The sequence below is a fragment of the Ochlerotatus camptorhynchus genome, unplaced genomic scaffold (genome assembly GCF_037179485.1).
Source record: "Ochlerotatus camptorhynchus isolate MF236.1 unplaced genomic scaffold, CSIRO-AGI_Acam_v1.1 ptg000367l, whole genome shotgun sequence".
In the NCBI taxonomy this organism is placed as follows: domain Eukaryota; kingdom Metazoa; phylum Arthropoda; class Insecta; order Diptera; family Culicidae; genus Ochlerotatus; species Ochlerotatus camptorhynchus.
In genome coordinates, this window is record NW_027040855.1 from 5,895,302 (window position 1) to 5,918,946 (window position 23,645).

The window sequence follows — 23,645 nt, forward strand, 5'->3', positions numbered from 1 at the left end:
CGCCCAATTGAGAAATACTGGGCTATTGTCAAGCGGAACCTAAAGAAGACCAAAAAACTGCTAAGGGCGAGCAGCAGTTCAAGGCAAACTGGCTTTCTGCGGCGAAGAAGGTGGACAAGGTGGCTGTACAAAATCTGATGGCAGGGGTCAAGCGTAAGGCCCGGCAATTCGGATTTGGAAAAGCGGAAGCCTAACTGAATATTTTTCCTGAATTTTATACTAATTGAACTTGAAAAAGAAATTTAATTTGATTTTTTAAATAAACGATTTCACCGATTTACACGCGTTTTCCCTTGACCAAATTTTGACCGTATCACCCTTTAGTACCGGACAACGATTTTACGATTTTACTTCGGCAATTCTGTTCATATTGATATATCCATGAACCAAGAATCCCAGAGCATCGTCGTTTCATGATTGCTCCGTTAATTTTCGCTGCAAAGTTTGGCCAAGTTGATTCCGCAAGATCGTTTTTCACAGATAGACCACTAATAGAGGCGTCCGCTGGTTTTGGTATTTATAACGAATTTCATAGCGCCTCTCGAATGCTTCATGCTCCTTGTTCCGTATATGTTGCTGAACTGGCGGCAATACATTATACGCTAGAAACGATCGCCTAACTTGCACCAGATCATTATTTTATTTTTACGGATAGTCTCAGTTCTGTCGAGGCTATTCGCTCCATGAGGCCGGTAAAGCACTCCTCGTATTTTCTCATGAAAATACGAGAGCTTCTAAGTGCTTTATCTTTAAGATCTTTTGTCATCACCTTTGCATGGGTCCCATCTCATTGCTCGATTCCGGGCAATGAGAAGGCGGACTCACTTGCTAAGGTAGGCGCTATGAAAGGCGATATTTACGAGCGTCAAATCGCCTACAATGAATTTTTCTTCATGTATCGTCAACAGTCGCTCGCCAGCTGGCAAAATAAATGGAGTGAAGGGAATTTGGGACGATGGCTGTACTCGATCATCCCTAATGTATCGAAGAGTCCTTGGTTCAAGGGATTGGAGGTGAGTCGAGACTTCATACGTCTGATGTCTCGCCTCATGTCCAATCACTATTCGCTAAGCGCTCACTTGTTCCGTGTTGGGCTGGGGGACCAAACCTTTGAACCAAGGGCACTTCGACGCCTTAGGGATGATTATGGGACTTTTTGAAGACTCCACAATTTTTTCGAAATTCTCGGAATATTCTTGCAATTAACTAACGCAACTGCTTTAAATTACTCCAATCTCCCTAAAAATACGCGGAACATCCCTAAACATAATGAAACTACCTAAAAATATTAAAAATTCCTCAAAGTTCTCGGGACCTTTTTTTTCCTTGATTTGTTTTTCCGTCGATCTTGTTTTCCTTGATGAGAACCAATGCTACCGACGCACAGTGGGAAAAAATCGTCATAGGAGCAAAATTCATTATCTCTGATCAGCGCTGATTTAACCTTTGCCAATATAATCATTCTTATGGGAAAAATTCTCATTAATCCAGTGGGAATAGATTCGTCCTGTGCAGAATAGAGCAAGTTGGGGTTTTTGGAGCATTTTACTCAAATTTCTAAAAAAAATTGTAAAAATGACTTAAAAATACCTCATTGTGGTTAATATACGTTCTGAAATATTGCCATTCTTGTAGAAAAACATCTGGAAAATCCATTAAAAATGGTTTTAAACATCACCAGTCTGTGCAGACTATGCATTTTAGTCAATTTTACCCCTATTACCTTATTTTAGATATTATTTAAAAGGCAGTAGTCAGTGATAAGAAAACCTGTCCAATGATAGCCCTTCTTGAAGGAAAAGTAGAAGGGTCTGTGCCTAGGGGCACGAACGGAAGCTTGACGTAGGACCGCTAGTGGATGGAATAAATGTGAAGAGCATTTAGTTCTTTTAATTGATCAATTATCTATTATCTCAACTCTTTCCGTTTTTGAATTGCAGGCGTACCAAATTTGAAGTAAATTTTTCAAAGAGAAAGTTGATGAAGAGAATCAATCAAAATCACTTGCACCCCTGCTTCCAAGTTTGGTTACAAGATTATAACTCTGGAGAGCATTATGTGTGGTCGTTGAGGGCTTGTGGTTCTGAATATGGACAAACAAGCACAGATAAATTCTATTCCAACTCTTTACTGATGTAAGCTTGATAGCCCTGAAAAAGGCCGTTTTATTGAAGAGGACATCCATGGCCACTTAAGCTTGGCGTGTTTAGTGTAGGTGACAGCATCACGGACCTCATTTTCCAGGAACACCTTCAGCACACCTCGTAGATCAGACCGGAGACACGTTTGACACCACCACGGCGAGCCAGATGACCGATGGCGGTTATCTCGAACAACTTTGTGATGACGCTTGGCGCCTCCTTTACCAGTCCTTTTCCTCCTTTGCCACGACCAGTCAATTGTTGCTTGTTAGGTGTGAAAGAGTGGACTAGCCACCACCTTCCTATTGCTGTCGGAAGCAAAAATGAGCTAATGCCATACAGCAGTGCTCTTTTATATCTTTTCAGGTTAAAGCAGAATGATGTGCAACCAAGCGGTATAAAAGCTACAAAGACTCCTCCCATTATGAGTAGTTTGCTATCAAGTAGCGACACTGGCTCTTTTCGTTTTGCGTACATGGCGAATGAGAACGACCCAAATTTGAGTTTAGTAATCGCCAAAAGTGCAGGAACTCAGCGATGAGTAAATTTGTCTCATGGTTTACTGTGGAAACCTAAAAAATCTGCCAGAAAATGAGGAAATTGACGAAAATTTTATTCAGTCTTGGAGTAGTACCAATAGACTGAGTGAATCCAATCTTTACTTTTCTCAAATTCTGGAAATTTTTCCCTGGAAAATCCTGGAAAAACCTCGGAAAACATGAGGCAAATTTACTCATCGCTGAGTTCCTGCACTTTATTTCTTATTTCTGAGATAACTAAACTCAAATTTCGGTCGATCTCATTCGCCGTGATATCACCTTGAAAGATATGGGCGCCGGTGGTTAGCGTGATTACCTCTCACCCCAGCAGGCCTGGGTCCAATCTCAGTCGGCGCCACCGGCATGTTCTAAGGCATAACATCTCTGATCACGCCTTCCTTCGGGAAGTAAAGCCGTTGGTTGAGTTGATGGGTCGATTGGTAGGGTCCAGATGTCGAAGCTGCTTCCCTGGCGTCGGTAGCATTGGAGCTCAGTACGGAAAACAAATCTCGCGTCACTTTTCATTAGGTCCTATCTACATTTATCGATTCTCTTCATCGGCACTCTCTTTCGTAAATAACTCGGCTTCACAAATGTTTCCTGCCGTTTTCGTCGAATTAGATGCTAGATTGTTGCTTCTTCCATCGAAAATATCCGGCCGTGGCGATTCAAAGTTGATCAAGGTTGATCAAAATAATTTGTACCCCTGCTTCCAGTTTGATTACATGAGCATTTTGTGTGGTCGTTGGTTCTGAATATGGACAAACAGGCAGATGAATTCTATTCCTACTCTTTACTGTAATAAGCTTGGTGGCCCTGAAAAGAGCCTTTTTGTTGCCAAAGTTGGTGATGATTTAACCTCCGAAACCAAACAGAGTGCGTCTCTGTCACTTCAAAACGTAGATGACATCCATGGCCGCTTACGCTTGGCGTGTTGAGTGTAGGTGACAGCATCACGGATCTCTTTTTTCATGAACACCTTCAGCACACCTCGTAAATCAGACCGGAGATACGTCAGACACCGCCACGGCGAGCCAGACGACGGATGGTGGTTATCTCGAAGAATTTGCGTTTGGTTCTGAACATGACTCCCTATTCGCACGCGCCCGAGGATCGGAGGCGAATGCCACTTCGACCTGTTTCGTCTACTTACTACTCTCTGACGACTGTGCTGGGGAAGCAGCATATGCATGTAGGTAATTGGTGGATTTGTTAGTTAATTCGACGCTTTTGGACAATGCTGGACATTTGCCAGTTTTCAATAGTTTGTTTTGTTGAAAATCAACATTTGGAAGCATTGTTATCGATGCGTAGCCATATTTCTGATCGATTGGTGATAAAATTATTGAAATTGGACCAGGGGCAACTGAGTTATAAACGTTCAAAATCTTTCTTAATTTGTTACATGTTCCATTTTCGGTTTTCACAAAGTGTACCCCCACATAGAAATCAAAGACGTAGTCCTACGTCAAAACACCTTAGGGATCAAAAAATTACGTTTTAGATTACATCGAAATGTAAGCTGATGTGTGGAGCCATTTTTTTCCTAATACTCCCCTATTTATGAAGTTAATCAGTAGTGTTACACGGTTATACGCGTTAGTGCCTGTCATACTATACCCTCGTGTACTGTATTTTTGTAAAAATGACTGAGGAATCGAGAAATCCAATTCAGTTCCGTTTCAACTGATCCTAGTAGGTAATTCCTTACAGTGTATGTTCTTTACCGCTTATTTTTTTATCTATATCCCTCCAAACGATCATTTCTATGAACCAGTAAATAGAAAATACAAAGATCAGTGCTGATAAAAATCAAAATAGCTGAAAATGAAGACAACTTTAACCAACTACTTGCATGAATCTGAATTTTGACATAACAGCTTTCTCTTTATCAAAGCAACTTCAGAGTATCGTAATCAACATTCGTCTTCATCTTGGCGGGGATGATTTTGAGGATCAAATGCATAATGATTATTTTAAACAAATATAGCGCTGAAGAACGTGTCGTGCAAGTTTTTACACACAAACCGATGGCAAATTATTGCCTCATGCTGAATTGATGATAAAATCCTGGTTTTGGGCTCTGGAGTCAACAATATCCAAAATAATCACTTTGTCCAAAATGAATTTAATTATTTTGCTTTTGAGTATCATTTCTGATTTTGACAATTTTGGGTTGGATAATCAAGCACTGGTGAATATCAACAAACGCGTATTCGTTGATGTATAATAAACTCATTTGTTCATTTCGCTCGTACGTAACAGCGATGATTTTCAAAACAAACGCATTTAATCTACACTGGGTTGAAGCGCTATTCCTTGTGTGTGATGGTAAATGATAAAAACACTGACAAAAATATTGGATTTGATGAAAAATAATGAAAAAAATTAACCCTGCTGATCAAATCGTTTCTGTTAACGATACGTATAGCGTGAAATCATATATTCATGACTTACTCAAGGTTAAGACGTGACGGTTTATCTTTTTTACAGTGACAGGGTAAGGATGCAAGAAGTTGATATAAAACTCAATCTTGGGGTCTGAACGAGCCAATGCAGACTTCATCAAATCTGACAAATTGGTCTCTGGAGAAGTTTTGCGAACAAGATGGGAACGAATATATTTATAATTTTTGTGGCAACATTCACCAGCTTATTTATCAACAAAATGCAATGGAAATGGCTTTAAAATAAATAAAATTAATTTGTTTATAATGCGTAGATTAGTAACCAATGATCTTACTAACTTATCTACGTATTCTGCTAAATGTTTGTATGGAGGTAGATTTCTTATAAACGGAAACTCAGTGTATACCTGCTCTTCTAAGATGTTGTACAACTCTGTTAACTTGCCCTTGTTCAAAAATTGGTTTGACAAGGCCAAACAGCTTATCAAATGCAGGTTTCTAATCACATCAGCATCCGCATTAAGAACTTCTGCTAACTTTTCTGGCTCAGAGAATAGTCTTCTGGCCATGTTTCCATTATTGGAACTTCCGCTACCTCCAATTTTCGGGCGGTTTACGTGCATCTTGAAATGCCCTTCGAGTTTGTTCGCCATCTGTTTTTTGCCGCTCTCCGAATCATCCACTCCACACAATTTAAGCGGGTGTGAAAATACGATGGTCCTAATTGTTCGTCCGCACGTAATAGGGGTAAAATTGTCTAAAATGCATAGTCTGCAAAGACTGGTGACGTACGAAACCATGTTCAATGGATTCTCCAGATGTTTTTCTACAAGAGTGACAATATTTCAGAACGTATATCAACCACAATGAGGTATTTTTAAGTCATTTTTACAAAATTTTAAGAAGTTTGAGTAAAATGCTCCAAAACCCCCAACTTGCCCTACTCTGCATAGGACGAAACTATTCCCACTGGATTCCTGAGAATGTTTCCCACAAGAATGATTATATTTGCAAAGGTTAAATCAGCGCTGAGCAGAGATAATGAATTTTGCTCCTTTTATGACGATTTTTTCCCACTGTGCGACGTCAGGAAGAAGCTCCCAGACCTGGAACCTACTTATCGATCCACCAGCTCATGAACCGGGGACCAACAGCTTTACTTCTCTTCCGAAGAAAGGCGTGATCAGATATGTTATGCCTCAGAAAAGCCCGGTGGCGCCATTTAGGATTGAACGCAGGCCTGTTGGGGTGAGAAATATTCAGAGGGAGAGATGTAGCTAAACTATCTTGCAACCCTAATAATAATTGATTGCGTCGCAGTATTTTTCACATTTCTTGGTGCCATTAATTAATCAACTAATATCAATTAATCAATAGGCTTAGTATAAAGAGAGAGAGAAAGAATAGTAATTTCCATTTAATTCCACTACCCTATTTGCTTATCCTTGACTGATACGCGTATTTCGTCTACAACGTGCAGACTTCTTCAGTGTCTTGTACTAACACAAATGGAAATTAATAATCTTTCTCTTTCTCTTTATACAGGTATTCCACTAAAACGCCCACATTCATCAGGATTCAATAGACTTAGAATATTGCTTTTGATTTCAAAAACTAGTTGAATTTGAGAAGCACACGAAACATAAAGGTGATTGAATTTCTGTTCGATTGCAATACTCTCAAATTTAATCTAGTAGGAATGAGAAATCATCGGAATAATTCTAATGGGAATATTCGATTGGCTCAGATTTTGACAGTTTATTTTGGCTCAAAACATTCTCTCCGCCCATCTGTATTTCTAATATTACTAAGCTTTAACTCAAGTGCAGCGCTACTGTATCTGTTATTTGGATTCTTGCAAAGTTGCCAGTCTTCGCTATACCTGTCAAAAATTATCCCGGATGTTACCGTAGAATTCACATCTGCAATGGTAGAAGCCAATCTAGAGCTTGACTGTGAACTTGCCGTGGTGAAGCTCGTCCCCCGAAAGACAAAGATTGGAATTCATGAGAACTTTGAGGAATGCATCAGATTTTACATTAAACCCCCTTCAAAATGGTTGAACAGAGTTGTTAATCGATAACCGCAAATTACCATTGCTGATGTAACCGCAGGCGTTATCAACGGTGATCGATTAACAACCCTAGTCAAGAACAGAAAGAACTATTTTGGCCACAAGGTTCGAAAATTGTGTATAAATTTGAGCTGACAAATATCGCAATGAAAGAGGACATGAATAAAAAAATATGGGCACATTATCAGAACACGTTATTTTTCATCACAAGAAAACTCAAAAAATTTCAGAATTTAAAAACCAAAAAAATCAACGCACCCAAACTGCACAAACCACCATGAGCCATATACCCTTATTTATCAACGTCCTAAATTTACCCAACGTAACGATAGATACTTACTTCCACACGAACTTCCAGCTGGCGTAAACGAGCGCTCCTACCATTCCGAACAGAGCCAGTGCATTTACGATGAGGCCAGAGAAATTTAAATAGCAAATATCCACCACTTGTTCCGACGTTAAGCTGCCACCCATGAGAGCATTGTAGCCCTGTATCTGCCGCGACGGACCCGGCAACAAACCGGTGACGGCGGACGCAGCAATATCACAAATCATTTTCCCAACCGCAAACCGAATATTTCACTGCTGTTAGACTGTAGCACACTTTCCAAAATTCGGCTCTTTGTTCCACGTTTCCTTAATTAATATTGCCGGTTTCTTTCGTTTTTCACACTGCCTTCCTCCGGTCACACTGAATTTTCCAATCGGCGCGCGATCACTTTTGTTTCACCTTGCGGCGTTGATTTGAGTGTTTCCATTTGGATTATTTTTAGCACTGTCTTCAGATTTCGATTGCATACGCTTATTCCGAATTAGCGCTGGCGTACCTACCAATCAATCGATGAATCAATCTTCCAAAGTAACAGATCTGGAGTAAATGTGAACACGCATTTTCTCAATTCAGTCGATCGTACTTCACGCTCGATCACGATCCCCATAAGCGCACTATCGCGGGTACCAATTCCGAATGACTGGACCGAACACGCTGGTCAGTTGTTTCTCGGTCGATCGTATTTACATTGATTGTGTGGGATTTTGCAGACAGCAGACGGAGCGTGGCGGCAGGAATGGAGTGCTTGATCGAACCACTCCTCTGAATAATAGCATACCTTTGTAAGTATGAGAAATAGCCGGCAAACGGTTTCCGGAAAACTCAAGCTGTTTCCAGACTCTAGAAACTAGAGTATGTTTAGCCATTTTGGTTTGGCTATATTAAGAAGATTTTTAACCGTAGTCTAGTTCATCTCCGAAGTAATTTAAGCAGTAAATTCTGATACATTTTTTTCAAGTATTTCATCAGAATTTTAAATTTTAAACAAAAAAAAACCTACGGGAACATCATGAATTTCTAGAAATGTCTGCATAATTCAACGAAAAATGTATGGATAATTTTGGAAAAAAAATTGTGTAGCTGAAGTTGTGGAAAGATTATTGAAAGAAATTCTGAAGTCCAGTTTAGATGGTTTAATTTGGTGTTCAACTCACTTTATCAGAACATTATAGGTGGATGAGTTCGATGATCATAAATTGAGCTATAAATCCAAAACAGCAATAACGCCGTACGTCAAGCTTCAATGTTGCGGAAACACGATAAGTAAATAAACAAACTATGAAAATTAGTTCGGTTCTGATATGGCCTATTATAAAATTTGAGATCGCCAGTTTTTAAACATTGAGGATGATAGCTAGCCCCAAGCATCTTCTGTTAATTCTTTGTGTTATTCGGGTGATCTGGCAATAACGGAGTAGCAACCGCGGGCGGTCATTCATGCTGAAAATATGGAAAATAGCTCCATGACCGGACAGGAACACATAGAAGATATTCCGCGAGAGGTTAAATAAAAACACCATTAGCCGTTGAGCATCAACAAACACGCGCAAAACAATCATCGTCACAGCTTTGCAAACATCACATCCGCTGTTAAATCTCGCCTCTCAACCGCTCACTCGCTGCTAGATCGCCGTCAAACCTCTAAAGAAGATATTCTAGGAAAACAATAATTTACCCTGTATGATTCAACACCGATCGCACGGTCACTCACTGAACACCCATACACTTACTAGCGGAGTAAGTAATACCTTTTTGCGGGCTATAAAACCCTGTTCCAAGATTGTCTATTTTGCGCGCGTTCTGCTTTGGAGTGGGAAAACAAACAAACGCTTATTTTCCCGCATGTCTTTTCCACTGTGCTGCCCACTTTTCACGAGATTTTCCACCTTTCCACTGCCACATTCGGTCTACTCTCTGGTATATAGCTATCTATAAAATATTTTGTGTCTGATGTGTTTGGATGAACATAGAAAAAATGGAACGAAATTTCCAAGAATATCCACGACGCGTCGGCAGTGAGGAAACAACACACCGACAACAACGTTGGTCTGGTAAATATAAACCGCATTCGCCGCAATACGTGAGATATGCGTTTTCCACATGTTGGAGGATTTTTTTCCTTAGAAATGGTGCAATTTTTTCTCCTTTTCATGGAATGAATAGCAAGTGAGCATGCATGGCACTGTTATGAGTTCGTAATATCAAGAGGATTCGGATTAAATAGTCATGAATGGATGTGTGGATTTAAATGTATTTTTTTAAATCAGACCACACTTTCAGAAATAATTATTTTACACGTGACGGAATCCATCTTTGCCATAGAGCATGAGACCTAAACAAACATTTCATGTAAAATGAAGTGCTCCGAGACTGAAAAAAAAATACAAGAACAGGCAGACACAGTGGCTGGTCACATGCAGCCATCATATTCCAAATCTCCTTTTCCCTCTCCCGATTCAAACAATTGTAATCCGCTAACCTCGAGAAGACCGCGAGTAATCGGTCAAATCCTTTAATTTTAGATTTAAGAAATTAATAATGTATAAATAAAATGATAACTTGGCTCTGTAAAGTTTATTCCATTGAGCCTGTACAAATAAAGTAATTAACAAAAAAATAGCTTCTTAGACAGGAGTTTTATAAGGCAATCGGAAGGGGAAAGGTGGCAGACATTTTCAAGTATATGAAAGTACCTGTGACTTGAAAAGTGACATTTTCATTGCAACCGGGACTATTCTGTTATCTATATCTATATTCTATACTGATCTATTCTGGACAAATTATTTTTATCTAGATCAAAAACTCCTATGGTTTTGACAGTTTGGATCACTGCACATTTAAATCGGCCATTTACGATTTTCGGTCATAAGTTAGAATTAAGTGTCATGTCGGTTTGTCGGTGGTATATCTAAAGGGTGAGTCGATAATGATTGCGACACTTTCAAACTTGCGTAACTTATTTATACTTGACCGAAATTAACCAACATTTGCCCAGTTTCTCTTTAGAGTGTATTGTTAACATTCGTTTAGTTATGCAGTTATCAGTGAGATTCCGGTCGAGATGGAAGAAAATCAGCAAACCGTTCGCGAAAGGATTTTGTTCAGCCACATGCAAAATCTGGGGGTTGTTATTGGGTTGTCGAATCGCGCCTTGGCAAAACTGATAAATATATAACTTTCAACCTCAAGGGTCCTCCAAGGTCCCGGGAACGGATGACAGTGCCCAATAGACTGATGCAAAATTTGAAATCTTCGCTCCACAGTGCTTAAACGGTTCCAAATTGGGTCCTGCTTAGCCTCCCAAAATTTGAACTACTTTAGTAAGAAACTAACTTGGCACAAACCATTTCAAATTTATATGGGAATTACTTTGGAAAAACTTATGTTTTTGTTCATATCTATCTAACAATTCACCACATCACTATGCTTTTAAAAATGATAGCAGAGATTGTAGCAAATTTTTGCAGCTACAACTTTGTTGAAAACCACTTTTCAAACACTTGTAAGGAACAAAAGTTATTAATGATTCAAGTCACTGATGTCTTATGATTATGCTCAATCAACTGTTCAGCAGGCTACATTGGTATTTCTGGTGCGAAGAATAGAGCACAAATATCATGGCTACTATGTCACACTGCAGAATACAGTGTTGCCCACAAAACAGCTGCTTGATCATGCCATAAGATTATCAATCTCTTAAACAATTAATATCATTTTAATTTGACATTTGGCTGAAAAACTATGTTCCGAAAAGTTGTAGCTTAGAAAATTTCGCGTAAGAATTGTTATATAAGTTTTCGAAAAAGCAATATGGAAAATGGGTAGAAGACAATGAACAAAAAAATTGGTTTTCCCATAGTAATTTCCATATAAACTTAGAATAGTTTATGCCAAGGCAGTTTCTTACCAAATGAGTTTAAATTTTGAGAGGCTAATCAGGACTTGATTTGAAACCGTTTGAGCACTGTGGAGCGAAAATTTCCAATTTTGCATCAGTCTAGTGCCCAACAAGCAATTCAGAGTCACAAATAAGCATACATATTGAATAAATGCTGTATAACAGTGCTCACTCCTGAATTAAGCGGGATGTCGAATTATGTGCTGAAAAAATCTTATTGAGATCGATAGATGCGCCTTTATTCCGCTATTTGCTCTGATCTGATTAATTTATTCATTAAAATCTTTATAAATGTAGACTGTCCTCCCGATTCAACACCAGAAGTTTGATCTAATAACAAACTGAATAAGTGTAATTGGAACATACATCGACGCTTTAATTCGACACTTTGCAATTGATTTAATAACATGCATTATTAGACGTCTAATAAATGTTTTCTAGCTCCATTATTTGATTTATTTTCAGTAAAGATGAGTACAGTCAGCAAAATAGCTCTTATACCACTTTGCGTCTATGTTTTAATTGCATGCTTTGTAAATGCTTTACAAATGACTTATTCATTAATTATTCCACAAAACTGTTTAAGGCTAACAACAAGACGAAATTGGTAGCATAGTGGTTACCGTTTCCGCTTTCCAAGTAGAAGGTCTCGAATTCAATCCCTACCTTTATTTTTTTTTTATTTGTGTTCTACGCCTACACAGCAAAAAAATAATTTTGATATCACGTCAAAGTGGATGCACTACAATCATGTCGAAAATATGGTGTAATATTACTTGCTAAAAAGGACTGCATTTGTTTATTTATGTGGTCATAAAAATTACATGAAATTTTCGACATGATTGTAGTGCATCCACTTTGATGTGATATCAAAATTATTTTTTTGCTGTGTAATTAATTTAAATCGTAATCATCGATCACATCAATCACGAAAACGAATTCATCGATCTAGTAATAAGAATAGCCCAGAATCCTCTCCATCGAAATTCGAGAGGTGAAGAGGTAACATTGGTCTCATGTAGATGATGATGATGGTCCCACCTCTTATCCCTACAAAGGTATGAGTTGGACGATTTATCTTTAAGATAATTGAATATGACATTTTAACCAGGTTGGCAAACAAAATCGAACTGGTTTCAGTTGCAGATATAAATTCCCTCTAGAGTCTTAGTTCGCCTTTTTGTTCACCTAAAATATTCATAAGTATTACAAGCGATCAAGAGTTAATGAACAATCAACAAAGCATCCTATTACACTAGCAACCCCGCAATCTGATGCTATCATAATTTTCAGCAATGTCAGGAATGCTCACGAACCCCCAACATTTGCCAGAAAACTTACTACTAACTCAAGGTATCTTCCATATAAGCTTCAAAATTGCATTTTTTTTTTTTTCAAATTCAGTCCTCTATATCCGTAATACGCGCGCGAGGCTCAAACCTTTGAAGAAGACTATTTTTTTTACTACTACTACTATTAAATCAAATATTAAAAATCCATCATCACCATCGCGGCGAACAGAAATAGTTTTTGCAGTGCTACAATAACTATTAAAAAGTCGTTATGACAGCTATCCATACAAAATAATCCGTTAAAAATAACTTCGTCAAGATACATAATTTGTCAATTCATAAAAAAAATCACTGAATAACTGTTCAAAGGACAGTTTTAACGTGTGAAATGCAGTGTCTTTTAAATTCTGTAAGTGTTGCTAAACGTTTGATATGTGTAGGCATCGAATTGAAAACATTTATTCCTTTATAATATAATGAATTTTGTGAAGCACAAGTCAAGAAATGTGGTGTTCTTATTTCATCCGCGTTTCTAGTATTAATATCTATGAAAGTCACTTCCTCTTTCAATTCGATCACACAAATATCGGGGCAGCAAACCGTTAACTACTTTAAAAATGAACACCATAGTCAAATATACAATTCTTTGCTTCACCGATGAATGAATTAATTATTCCTACACCTCCTTTAATAAGCTAGAGTTGCGGCTGGGAGTGCTGATAGGTATTCAGATTCAAGCTTTTATTGATTATTTAGCTACCCATATGATGTATTCTAGGATAGCTCAGATGACAAGGCAAGCGGCTGGTGATCGGAAGGTCGTGGTTCGAATCCCATCCAACGACATGTGTATGTAAAGACTGGTACGCGCAAAAATTGGTCGATAAAAAAATCGTTTCTTGAAGTCAAAATTCATATCACAAAAATCTTCTTATTTTTCTTTTGGTAGTTCAATTCATTTATTTAAAGGAAAAAATATTCGTTTATTCTTTTGGTTTGCCAAATCCGAACAGCCGTGCCTTCCGCTTAACCCCTTTCATTAAATTTTGCACAGTGGTCTTATCGACCTTATTCGCCGCCGAACACTAGTTAGAGTTAAACTGCTCCTCGTTTTCCATGGATATATTAGTTTTTTTTTTCTGAGGTTCCGTTTGACCAAGGCCCAATATCGTTGGATAGGGCGGAGTTCTGGGCTGTTGGGAGGGTTGTGGTCGTTGGGTACCACAACCACGTTGTTCGCATCGTACCACTCGATTGCCTTTTTCCCATAGTACCAGCTCGCCAAGTCCGGCCAGAACAGCACAGATCTATTATGTTGCTTTATGAATGGTAGCAGCCGCTTTCCCAGACACTCCTGAGCGGAGATCTCTTGATTGATAGTTCCTGTAGTAATGAAAATGCCGCTTTTTAGACCACACGTGCATATGGCCTGCCAGACGAGATATTTTTTCGGGAACTTAGATAGTTTAATGGTTTTGAAAATTTCAGCCACCTTCACTTTTCCTGATGCGGTTTATAACTCTTGTCCCGGAAGCTGCTTGAAATCCGCCTTCACATAAGTTTCGTCGTTCATGACGACACAGTCGAACTTTGTGAGCAGATTAGTATACAGCTTTCGGGACCGCTGCTCTGCCGACGTGTTTTGTTTGTAATCTCGGTTCGCCACCTTCATCTTCTTAAACGTCGACAACTCGACTCGTTTCTTGGCCCACTGCACAGTAGTATGGGAGACATTGAGCTTGCCAGCGACGTCCCGGATGGAGAGGTTAGGAATCTGCTTATATTTCACCGCCACCTTTTTCGTCGTCGCTGCCACGTCCGGATTACAATTGCTGCCGCTTCCGCGGTAGACAGACGCTGCCCGAACACTTTTAAAACGTTTGTCACGGTCGATTTGGCCACATTCAGCAATTTTGCCAACTTGGCGTGTGAGAACGTCGGAATCTTTTGCTGCGCGAGCAAAAGTTTGACACGCTGCTCCTCTTGCTTGGACGTCATTTTGAAAACTGGAGAGCAAACGGTGAAAACTCATCATAGCAACCATTGTATATACACATACATACATACAGGTTTTTTTTATGCATTTTTAACAGAAATCCACCAATTTTAGGTTGACCAATTTTTGGGCGTTCCAGACTTTATATAATAAATATTCTAGTATCTGTGTGGTGGGTGCGTGGTTTGACAGAAATAATGGTAACAATCACTCACGGGAACAACTCTGCTCTGTCCCGTTCTTATTTTGGGATAAATTATCCCGTAGTTGAATAATCGTTTGATAAATGTATAATAGTGTCTAATTAAACATTATTTCACATGAGAGTAAAGCACCTATACACCTTTATACCATCGCTGTTTAAGGAAGCAGTGATGTCTAATAAACGCTGAATAATCAAACAATTTATCGAATAAGCTCTGTTACAACTCATGTAAGTCGAATAGAAGCTTCTCGACATACCTTATTCAACACCAAATATTTCAATGATGTGGTTGAATAAATTCTCCAGATTTGTATGAACAAAGCCTGAACAGAAGTTATTATTAAAGCAGTATAATCGTACTATTAATAGTACAATACTTATTATTAAGCATGCAGTTGAATAAAATCGTCAAGAAGTCATTTTTTCAATAGGTGATTGTTTGTTGGGTGGTCCACAAGCCAGGAGCTGGGCGATAACCGGGAACAACACGAAAACAAACTGAGAAAACATTTCGACGCAGGACTTGGCCAAAAAACTTGATGTTTCGCAAAGTTTCTTCCAGAGGGCCAAAAAAATATCCGGTTTAAAAAAAAGTACATGGTGCAGAACTTCCCAACTCGAGACAAACGCCAGCAGAGTGTTTCCAAACCGGATGCCCGAAATATCGGTGCTGCGCCATTAATGATGAGACCTACATCAAAGCGGATTTTAAGCAATTGCCGGGACAGGAATATTTCACGGGTAAAGCCTGATAGTGTCGATCATAGCATAATTACCTTGACATGTATTAATCTTGAAGATATTATACCTGAACCAAATAGATGCATTGCTGCTACCGCTGAACATACCTTTGTATTAAGAAACCTAGAAGCAGAAATAAAATAGTTTTTGTCTATCCACGAGCCGGAACGGACGCGTGTATTTATATCTAGAAGTTCCGATGCCAAACTGCTTGCAAAAATATTGAAGCTCGATACTGATGAATTGGGGTCCATTATCAGATTTTATGGATTCCGGCATGCCAAAACGACAAAAAGTTTCATGTAATACCTTCACAGTGAAACTTGCCGTAATTTTCCACATGATGATCACTTCCGTGAAACGACTGAAATAGTCTACAATGACAAAAAGATTATGCCCGGATGGTAGTGGACCAACAAAATCGATTGCTAGATCTGCCCATGCTTTGTCTGGCAGTTTCGCTCGAATCAGTGGTTCTGGCGGGTTTGGTAATGAAACCAGAGTACAATGTTTACACCTCTTAACGTATAGCTCCACCTCCATGTCCATGTGAGGCCACCAAACCTTTTGTCAAAGCCTCCTTTTCATAACAACTATACCCGTATGTGCTTCATGAGCAATGTCTGGAATTCGTGGTTTTAATTTTACCGGAATGACTAATCTGTCACCTCTCAACAGAAGGTTTTCAACTCGACAAAGCTCCGATGCAAACGGTTTGAAATCTCTGACTACATCTTTCCATATCCCAAACATTGCAGTACGTTTAGGAGAAAAACGTCTTTCAAAGATTCTTCTTCAACCTCCTATACTGATACGGCATACGGAATTCCAGTAAGTGCTAATTGTAGAATGCAGGCTTAATCGGATGTGCTAAAAGCCACTGGTTTGGAAACCGACAATCTAGAGAGTGCATCAGCCAAATTGTTCGCTCCAGGTTCGTAGATCAGCTCGAAATTGTATGTCTGCAAACACAAAACCCAACATTCAATCCGGGCACAGGTTTTAGATCTTTCTTTGAACAAAAAAATAGTGGTTTGCAGTCGTTTATCAATTTAATAGCCGGTAATAGCCGAGAAAATCAGATTCAGTTACCGCTTTCTTGATTTCTTCGAACGCATATGAATGCTGGGGTCCCTAGACAATTCTTTCGCCTATACGAAGTAAGTTCCGAAGTGACTCTGTTATGTTTGCCAAAGAAAGTATAAATCGCCCCATCCCCAGAAAGCTACGCAGTTCGGAAGCGTTCCGTGGTGCTCTGAATCTTTCAATAGCAGCAATCCTACTTTCTGTTGGTCGGATACCGGAACTAGACAACTCGTGACCTACAAATTCTATCCGAGAGACATTGAATACATATTTCTCATCATTCAACAAAATTCCGTACTGTTTAACGCGAGATAAAAGTGCTTTTAATCTGTCAGCATGTTCCTGTTGAGTTCGCCCTGTGACCATTATATCATCAAAATAAAGAACCACTCCATCCAAAACAGCAACGATGGATTCCATTACATTCCAAACATTAGCCTTTTGTATCTAAATAGAGAGAAACAAGACATTCTCATAATTTAGAATATATATACTCTCATATACTCATCTTCTGAAGAATACATTTTATTTTCATTTTTCTATACGGCTCGGGCAACTTTTTTTGTACCTGGACAATCCCTGTTTAGTTATGAAAGTTGTGATGTCTCTTGAACGCTTGGAAATGTCAACCTGATGATACGCCTCACGTATGTCCAGTTTTAAGAACTGGACTGCTCCATTGATACCACCAAAAAGTTCTTCAATCATTGGTAACGGATGCGTCTCCCTGATGATCGCCTGATAAGCTCTGCGCATGTCGACACAGAGCCCAAGCAGCACACTTCGATCGAAATAAGCTGCTGCAACTTGATTGTGACTGGAATAAGTGGCACACAAGTAATCAAAATTGTTCAGTGACATGTGTGCTGCTAGGGAGGCGGATCTCCCCATTGTCCTTCAAAACAGGAACAATGGGAGACACACGCCGACGGATGAAACACGTTCGATTATGTCCTGGTCGCTTCGCTGCAACTTTATCTTCTAAGGCAAACGGTGCTCGTCGGTACGGTTGCTGAACTGGTTTGATCTTAGGATCCACAGGAATTTTTACGAGTGACCCTTTGATTTTGGGAAATTCCGTCGGTATCTCTTGCAGTGATCCAACATTATATCCAATCTTAAGCACTTTCAGCTTTTTAGCTGTTTCATCACCGAGGAGGCTCTGCATTCCATTTGCAGTTATGTAGAATGTTGCTTTCAGCTTGTTGTCGGCTGCTTCAATCGCTGCTACAAATTTTCCAATCATGATCAGCGGGTTTGTTGAGCCATAGGCTTTGAATGTGCGATCAACCTTAGGGTTAAATTCCAACCTTTGCAACATTTTCCAAGTACGAAGATCGATGATATTTACCGCTGTACCAGAAGCAATTGTCATGACGGTTTCAATACCTCCCACGTTAAAATGGAACACATTTTCTCCCATAACGAAACAAATATCTTGGTCTTTCCCCGACACGTCTTGATAGGTATGTTGCGTTTCGGTGGATTCATTTACTGTTTTAATGCGTTTTGCTGGAGTCAAATCTTGAAGAGGATACTCGTTTATCCTTTTCGTGCACCACTTGGCAAAATGACCAACTGTCCGACTTTTAAGACATTCAGCATCTCGAGCGATACAAGCTGGACTGCCTTTGCGATGTCCTCGACGGCCGCACGCAAAACAAATTCTGTTGTCGGCGTTATGCTGATAACTTCCAGCAGGTCCAGACAATGTTTGGTTTCGAGGAATACCCCAATCACGTTTTGCTTCTGATTTGAATCGTGGAGCTTTGTCGTCGGAATTGCGCTTGAGGAATGAATCGTGGATTGAACCAGCGTTCTATATTAGGTTGGTATGAAGATCTCAAAAGCTGCGAAGGCTGTTGATTCACCTTATTCACGATAGACGACGCTCTGACTTCACCTTCTTTTTAACCAGTTCCTTACATTGTTCTTCAACGTCTCCTATGGTCTTTCCGATAGCTACCACTTCACCTAGAGACCGGTATTTCTACAGAATTTTTTTACGGTGTGCCGAGGAGAGACATTTTTCTGCAATTTGATCAATAATCATGCTTTCCATAACCACGCTTCCTTCCTGGTCAAAGTCACACCGACTTGCTTCGGGAGAAAACTTAAAGACAAGCTACCAGGATTGCTTATGAAAGGTTCAAAAACTCTCGAGGAGATCCAAGATCGTGACCATGTGCAGAAGGTGAAAGGAGCAGAATATACAGACAACCGACGCAGGGCAAAGCCAAATGAACTGGAGAAAGGTGACATAGTAGTAACAAAACGCGTGCATAAAGAATACAAACTGTCAACTACATTTGATCCTGAAGAATACATTGTTGTTTCTGGCTCAGATGTGATTTTGAAGTCAAAGGAAAGTGAGAAGATAATTCACCGTAATGTATCACATCCCAAGTAGCATTGCAAGTTTTATCATGGTTTTAAAGCATTCTACAAGTCTAAATCATGGTCTTCAGAACCCTCATAAAACCAAAATTGTTACTTGGGATCTTAAAAAGTTCGTTTCAGATGGTAACGATGCCACAATTGACTCGGAAACCTTAACCTCAGAAGACCAAAACGATCCATTGGCGTCCACACCTCCAAACACCGACGATGCACCATTAGGCGAGGATGAATCAAACCGATCAAGAATGGATATGGTTAGCCATCGTAATCTTCTGCGGAACAACCAAACACAAGAAGTGAATTTAAATCTCGTCCAAAAAGGGAATTGAAACATCCGTCATATTTAAAAGATTATACAGTTAATAACCTTGTTCAGCTTGTAGAAAATGAGGATTGTAGTGTCGATCATAACATAATTACCTTGACATGCATTAATCTTGAAGATATTATACCTGAACCAAATAGATACATTGCTACTACCGCTGAACATACCTTTGTATTAAGGGGGGAAATACAAGTACTAATTTTTTTTTTATCGATTTTTTATATTTTACTTTAAAAAATTGCTTATACTTTGAAGTTTTTTTATGCAAAATATCTAAGCGATCAGACGAGCAGTTATCGAGATATCGATATTTATGACGCATTTCGCGCCAAATCGTATTCGGAGCTGGCAGCACCCTCTCAGATTTCAATGAAACTTTCTGGATGTGTGGACCTTGACTAAATATGCCACTTTGCATTCTTAGTTTTTCCAAAATTTATCTAAACTAACATTTGAGAAGAGCCAAACTTTTTCTGCCGATTTTTTTCAAAAAAATACTATGGAAAAATGACAACTCCTACAAAAATGTGTTGTATGGATGACTTTTAGTAAATTGTCCAAGTTACCGAAAAAAATACTGAAAAAAATTCATTTGAGACCTACACTGAAAAAAATCAATTTTTAAAATTTAAAATCGATTTAAAAAAAATAGCCTTGTTTGATTTGGATGAAACTTTGCCTCAAAATAGGTAATTGTGTTTACTACCAACCGTCCATACATTGCGAGATGGGCACTTTTAAGGAAAAAAAGTTTTTCTTACAAAAACTTTTTCAAGTCTGAACTGATTTTTTTTTTATTTGCCATTTTCACACAAAACTAAACCAGTGAAGCTCAAAATCATCTCAGAATCCAATGAAGCTCAATTTACGATTCAATTTTGTCTAATCAGCAACTAATCACTTGGATTAATCGAGAATTCCATATGAAAAGGGCTTATATCATTAGAAAATAATATAATTGATTATATTGTCTACTACTGAGGCAAAATCCGATACTCCTATAGGCTTCACTGGTTTAGTTTTGTGTTAAAATGGTACGTTAAAAAATCAGCTCAGACATGAAAAAGTTTTTGTAAGAAAAACTTTTTTTCGTTAAAAGTGCCCATCTTGCGATGTATCGACGGATGGTAGAAAACATAATTACCTATCTTGAGGCAAAGTTTTATCCAAATCAAACAAGGATATTTTTTTTAAATCGATTTTAAATTTTAAAAATTGATTTTTTTCAGTGTAGGTCTCAAATGAATTTTTTTCAGTATTTTTTTCGGTAACTTGGACAATTTACTAAAAGTCATCCATACAACACATTTTTGTTTTCTTTTTTTTTCCAATTTCTGTTTAAATTTTATTATGATTTTTTTGAGTAAAATCGCTGAGTTCCTGCACTTTTGGCGATTATGAGTGAACTAAACTCAAATTTGGGTCGTTCTCATTCGCCGTGTATCGGAAATGACTGTACAGGCTCTGATGGAGGTCGTCAGTCGCAAATGTCGAGCATTTTACTCAAAAAAATCATCCTAAAATTTAACCGACGTATGTAAGCGGAAATAAATACATATACTGAACTACTGTAACAATTTGGTTTCATTTCGATAACTAAAGCCGATTTACCAATCAATCTAAAGTGTCGCAATAATTATCGACTCACCCCGAACATTGAAGTGTGTGTATGTGGTGAATTAAATCGAATAATTAAAATATAAATAATGGAAAATATGCTTGAACATTTACTGCCCAAATAAGCCATCTACCGGGGTAAATTTGAAGACCTGAGACAAAAGAATCGAGTTTTTAACCAAATGTTGTGCCAATAATGGTTCGAAAGAAACACTATTTATTTGCCATTTACATTAACATTTGAATTAAATCTGTTACAAAATCATTCTCTGAAGTTATGATGAAAAAATATGTTCTGAAATTTGCTGAAAAAATTAACGTAACTTCAAAAAGACAATTCCATCGTAATGACACTTAGACTGATCAGAATTTTCAGAAATTTGGGCCAGAATTCACTCGTGACGCAACTGTTCGTGAGAAAATTGAATAGTTGAAATTGAATTGAATTGTATTTGTTTACAAAAACTGCTCTTTCAACTGATCTACATCAAACTATTTTCCATCGTTTTTTTTTTTCAAAAGAAAGCATTTCGAAAAAACAAAATGGAGAGGAGAGTGTTAAACAAGTGATATTTAATTGCTCTGTACAATATCGTCAGAAAATCACCATTATCAAGTCATAAGTTCCAGACGATTCTGATTAAGTTTTACAAAGTAAGCAAATTAAAATCCAGTACATTTTACTTCGTAATACATAAGAAACCAATGCAAGTGTAAAACGTTTCTTTCATAAATAGCTGTTCATTGTGTACTGACCTACTTATGGCATTGTGTTTTCGCTGTGACAATTTCCTTCGACCTGGACTTGAAGGAGGTGAAAATGCACCTGTAACTAAAGGGTAGTTAGTTCAGCAAACTAAAGAAGCCCTAAAGTGATAGAAAGCTGCAGCATACCTATTATTGCCACTCTTCCGTACTTATTTATAAGGGCAAATGGCATAATTCAGTGAGAATGGACAATCTCCACGATTCGTGCGTCATCTAGGAATGGATGCAAGCTATGTATGTACCTACTTGCGATGCATTTCTCCTTCGTTGATGTGCATTCCCATGGAGACGCATCATACTTTATCAGATTTACACAATCATCAATCGTCTTGCAGCAAAGCAACTTGTTGCGAATTTGATAAATAATGGATACTTTCTTCTGAGCGCAAATCACTGAGTTAAGGTACATGTGTGCAAGCCCCGTTAACAGTCCATTAATAATGTCGTTCGATACCTAACTAGAAGCGGGTTTCATCCACCCCGACGAGCGTGCCAGTTTAGTGTGGCAGCGTGTGGCGGCGTCCAGATACAAACGCGTGCTCCATGTATCGTTTTCGACGGACGGCACGTCGGCAATATTTATAGTGATTACAAACTTGTTTATTGCCATCTAATTTGTAGATGTGAATTGGGCTGAAACAGTTTATTTACATTGTTGAAAAGAGAAAGAGCTTTCTTCCAAAGTGAATGATCAAACGCCTATGTTGGACAGACTTGATATAATAGGATTCCAAATAATTTCCGCCGTAATGAAACTCAACCATCCGTTTTACGGGATAATTTATTCTCGTGAGCGGTAATTAAATTACAAAAAAAAATCGGCAAAATAACCTCTACACCGAATAAACGGTTCAATTTCCTCCTGATTTATGGCATGGCGCCCGCGCTCGAATCCATGAACGCAATGAATTTGAGCTATATTTATTCGATTCCCACTCGTTTCCGAGATGAACGCACGGAAAAAAAAATCATACTGTGGAATTTCCCGGCTTCCAGGGAGCTTTAAATTCAACAACGAACTCCATTTTTCCACTTCGCTGCAGCCCAGTTTTATGCAAATCCCGCCGTTGCTTCACAACCCGGCCAGCGACGGACCCAACTGAACCCGTCGCCGTCTCATGGTCCGCTCCACCCTCACATGTGATCCATTAAGCGAAAGCTTTATTGCTTTCGAACGTAATCAGATCCACGATAAGCGGCAATGGAACGATTTATGCTAATCTAATTCCTCGTCAGTTTGGTGGTTTGGACTGTGTCGTGTCTGTTTCCATACCGTTTCGGTTGCAGTTTGTTGCGGGTAATGCCAATAACGGTTCCATGTAGATGTCCGCTTGGATTTGGGGAGAGTGTGATTTTTCGCTGGTTGAGTTGACAAACAAAGATAGGCTATCACGCGCTCTGACACAAATGTTGTTTTTATTTTTGCTTCTTCAACTAAAATAATTAAATTATAAATCAATTAACACCTCAATTAATCTTAATTGAGGAGTGTTTCAAGTTCAAAACCATGATATGCGTCAACCATCGTTAATAAGGCCATGGTCGCGCACGGACGGGATCCCTATTTTGTGTTTTGATACGGATAGAAATGAAAATAAAGAACACTGAATACTTGTCCGTCCTGCCATGGCAGAGGCATACGAGATACTGATTTATTGTGTATTTGTATTGTCTTGTATTGAATTGGTACACATTTGAGGGGGGTGGGGCTTGGCAAAGGTGACAATTGCCCTGAGTCCCCCGGCCATGGAATCATTATCATATTTTTTTCTGCTAAAGCAAATATTTTTCATTTTACATTCAATAAAAAAGTTTTGTTCTGAA

At 38.7% G+C, this 23,645-nt stretch overlaps 1 protein-coding gene across 1 annotated transcript in view; it reads right to left on the reverse strand.

The window, feature by feature from the left end:
* Window positions 1-23,645, reverse strand: part of Sur (Sulfonylurea receptor) — a 244,947-nt gene that overhangs the window by 207,874 nt on the left and 13,428 nt on the right. The window contains exon 2 of the mRNA XM_065232286.1: window positions 7,503-8,030. Within this exon, the coding sequence (XP_065088358.1) occupies window positions 7,503-7,717 (215 nt within the window). The 5' untranslated portion in view covers window positions 7,718-8,030. The remainder of the gene's footprint in view (window positions 1-7,502; window positions 8,031-23,645) is intronic.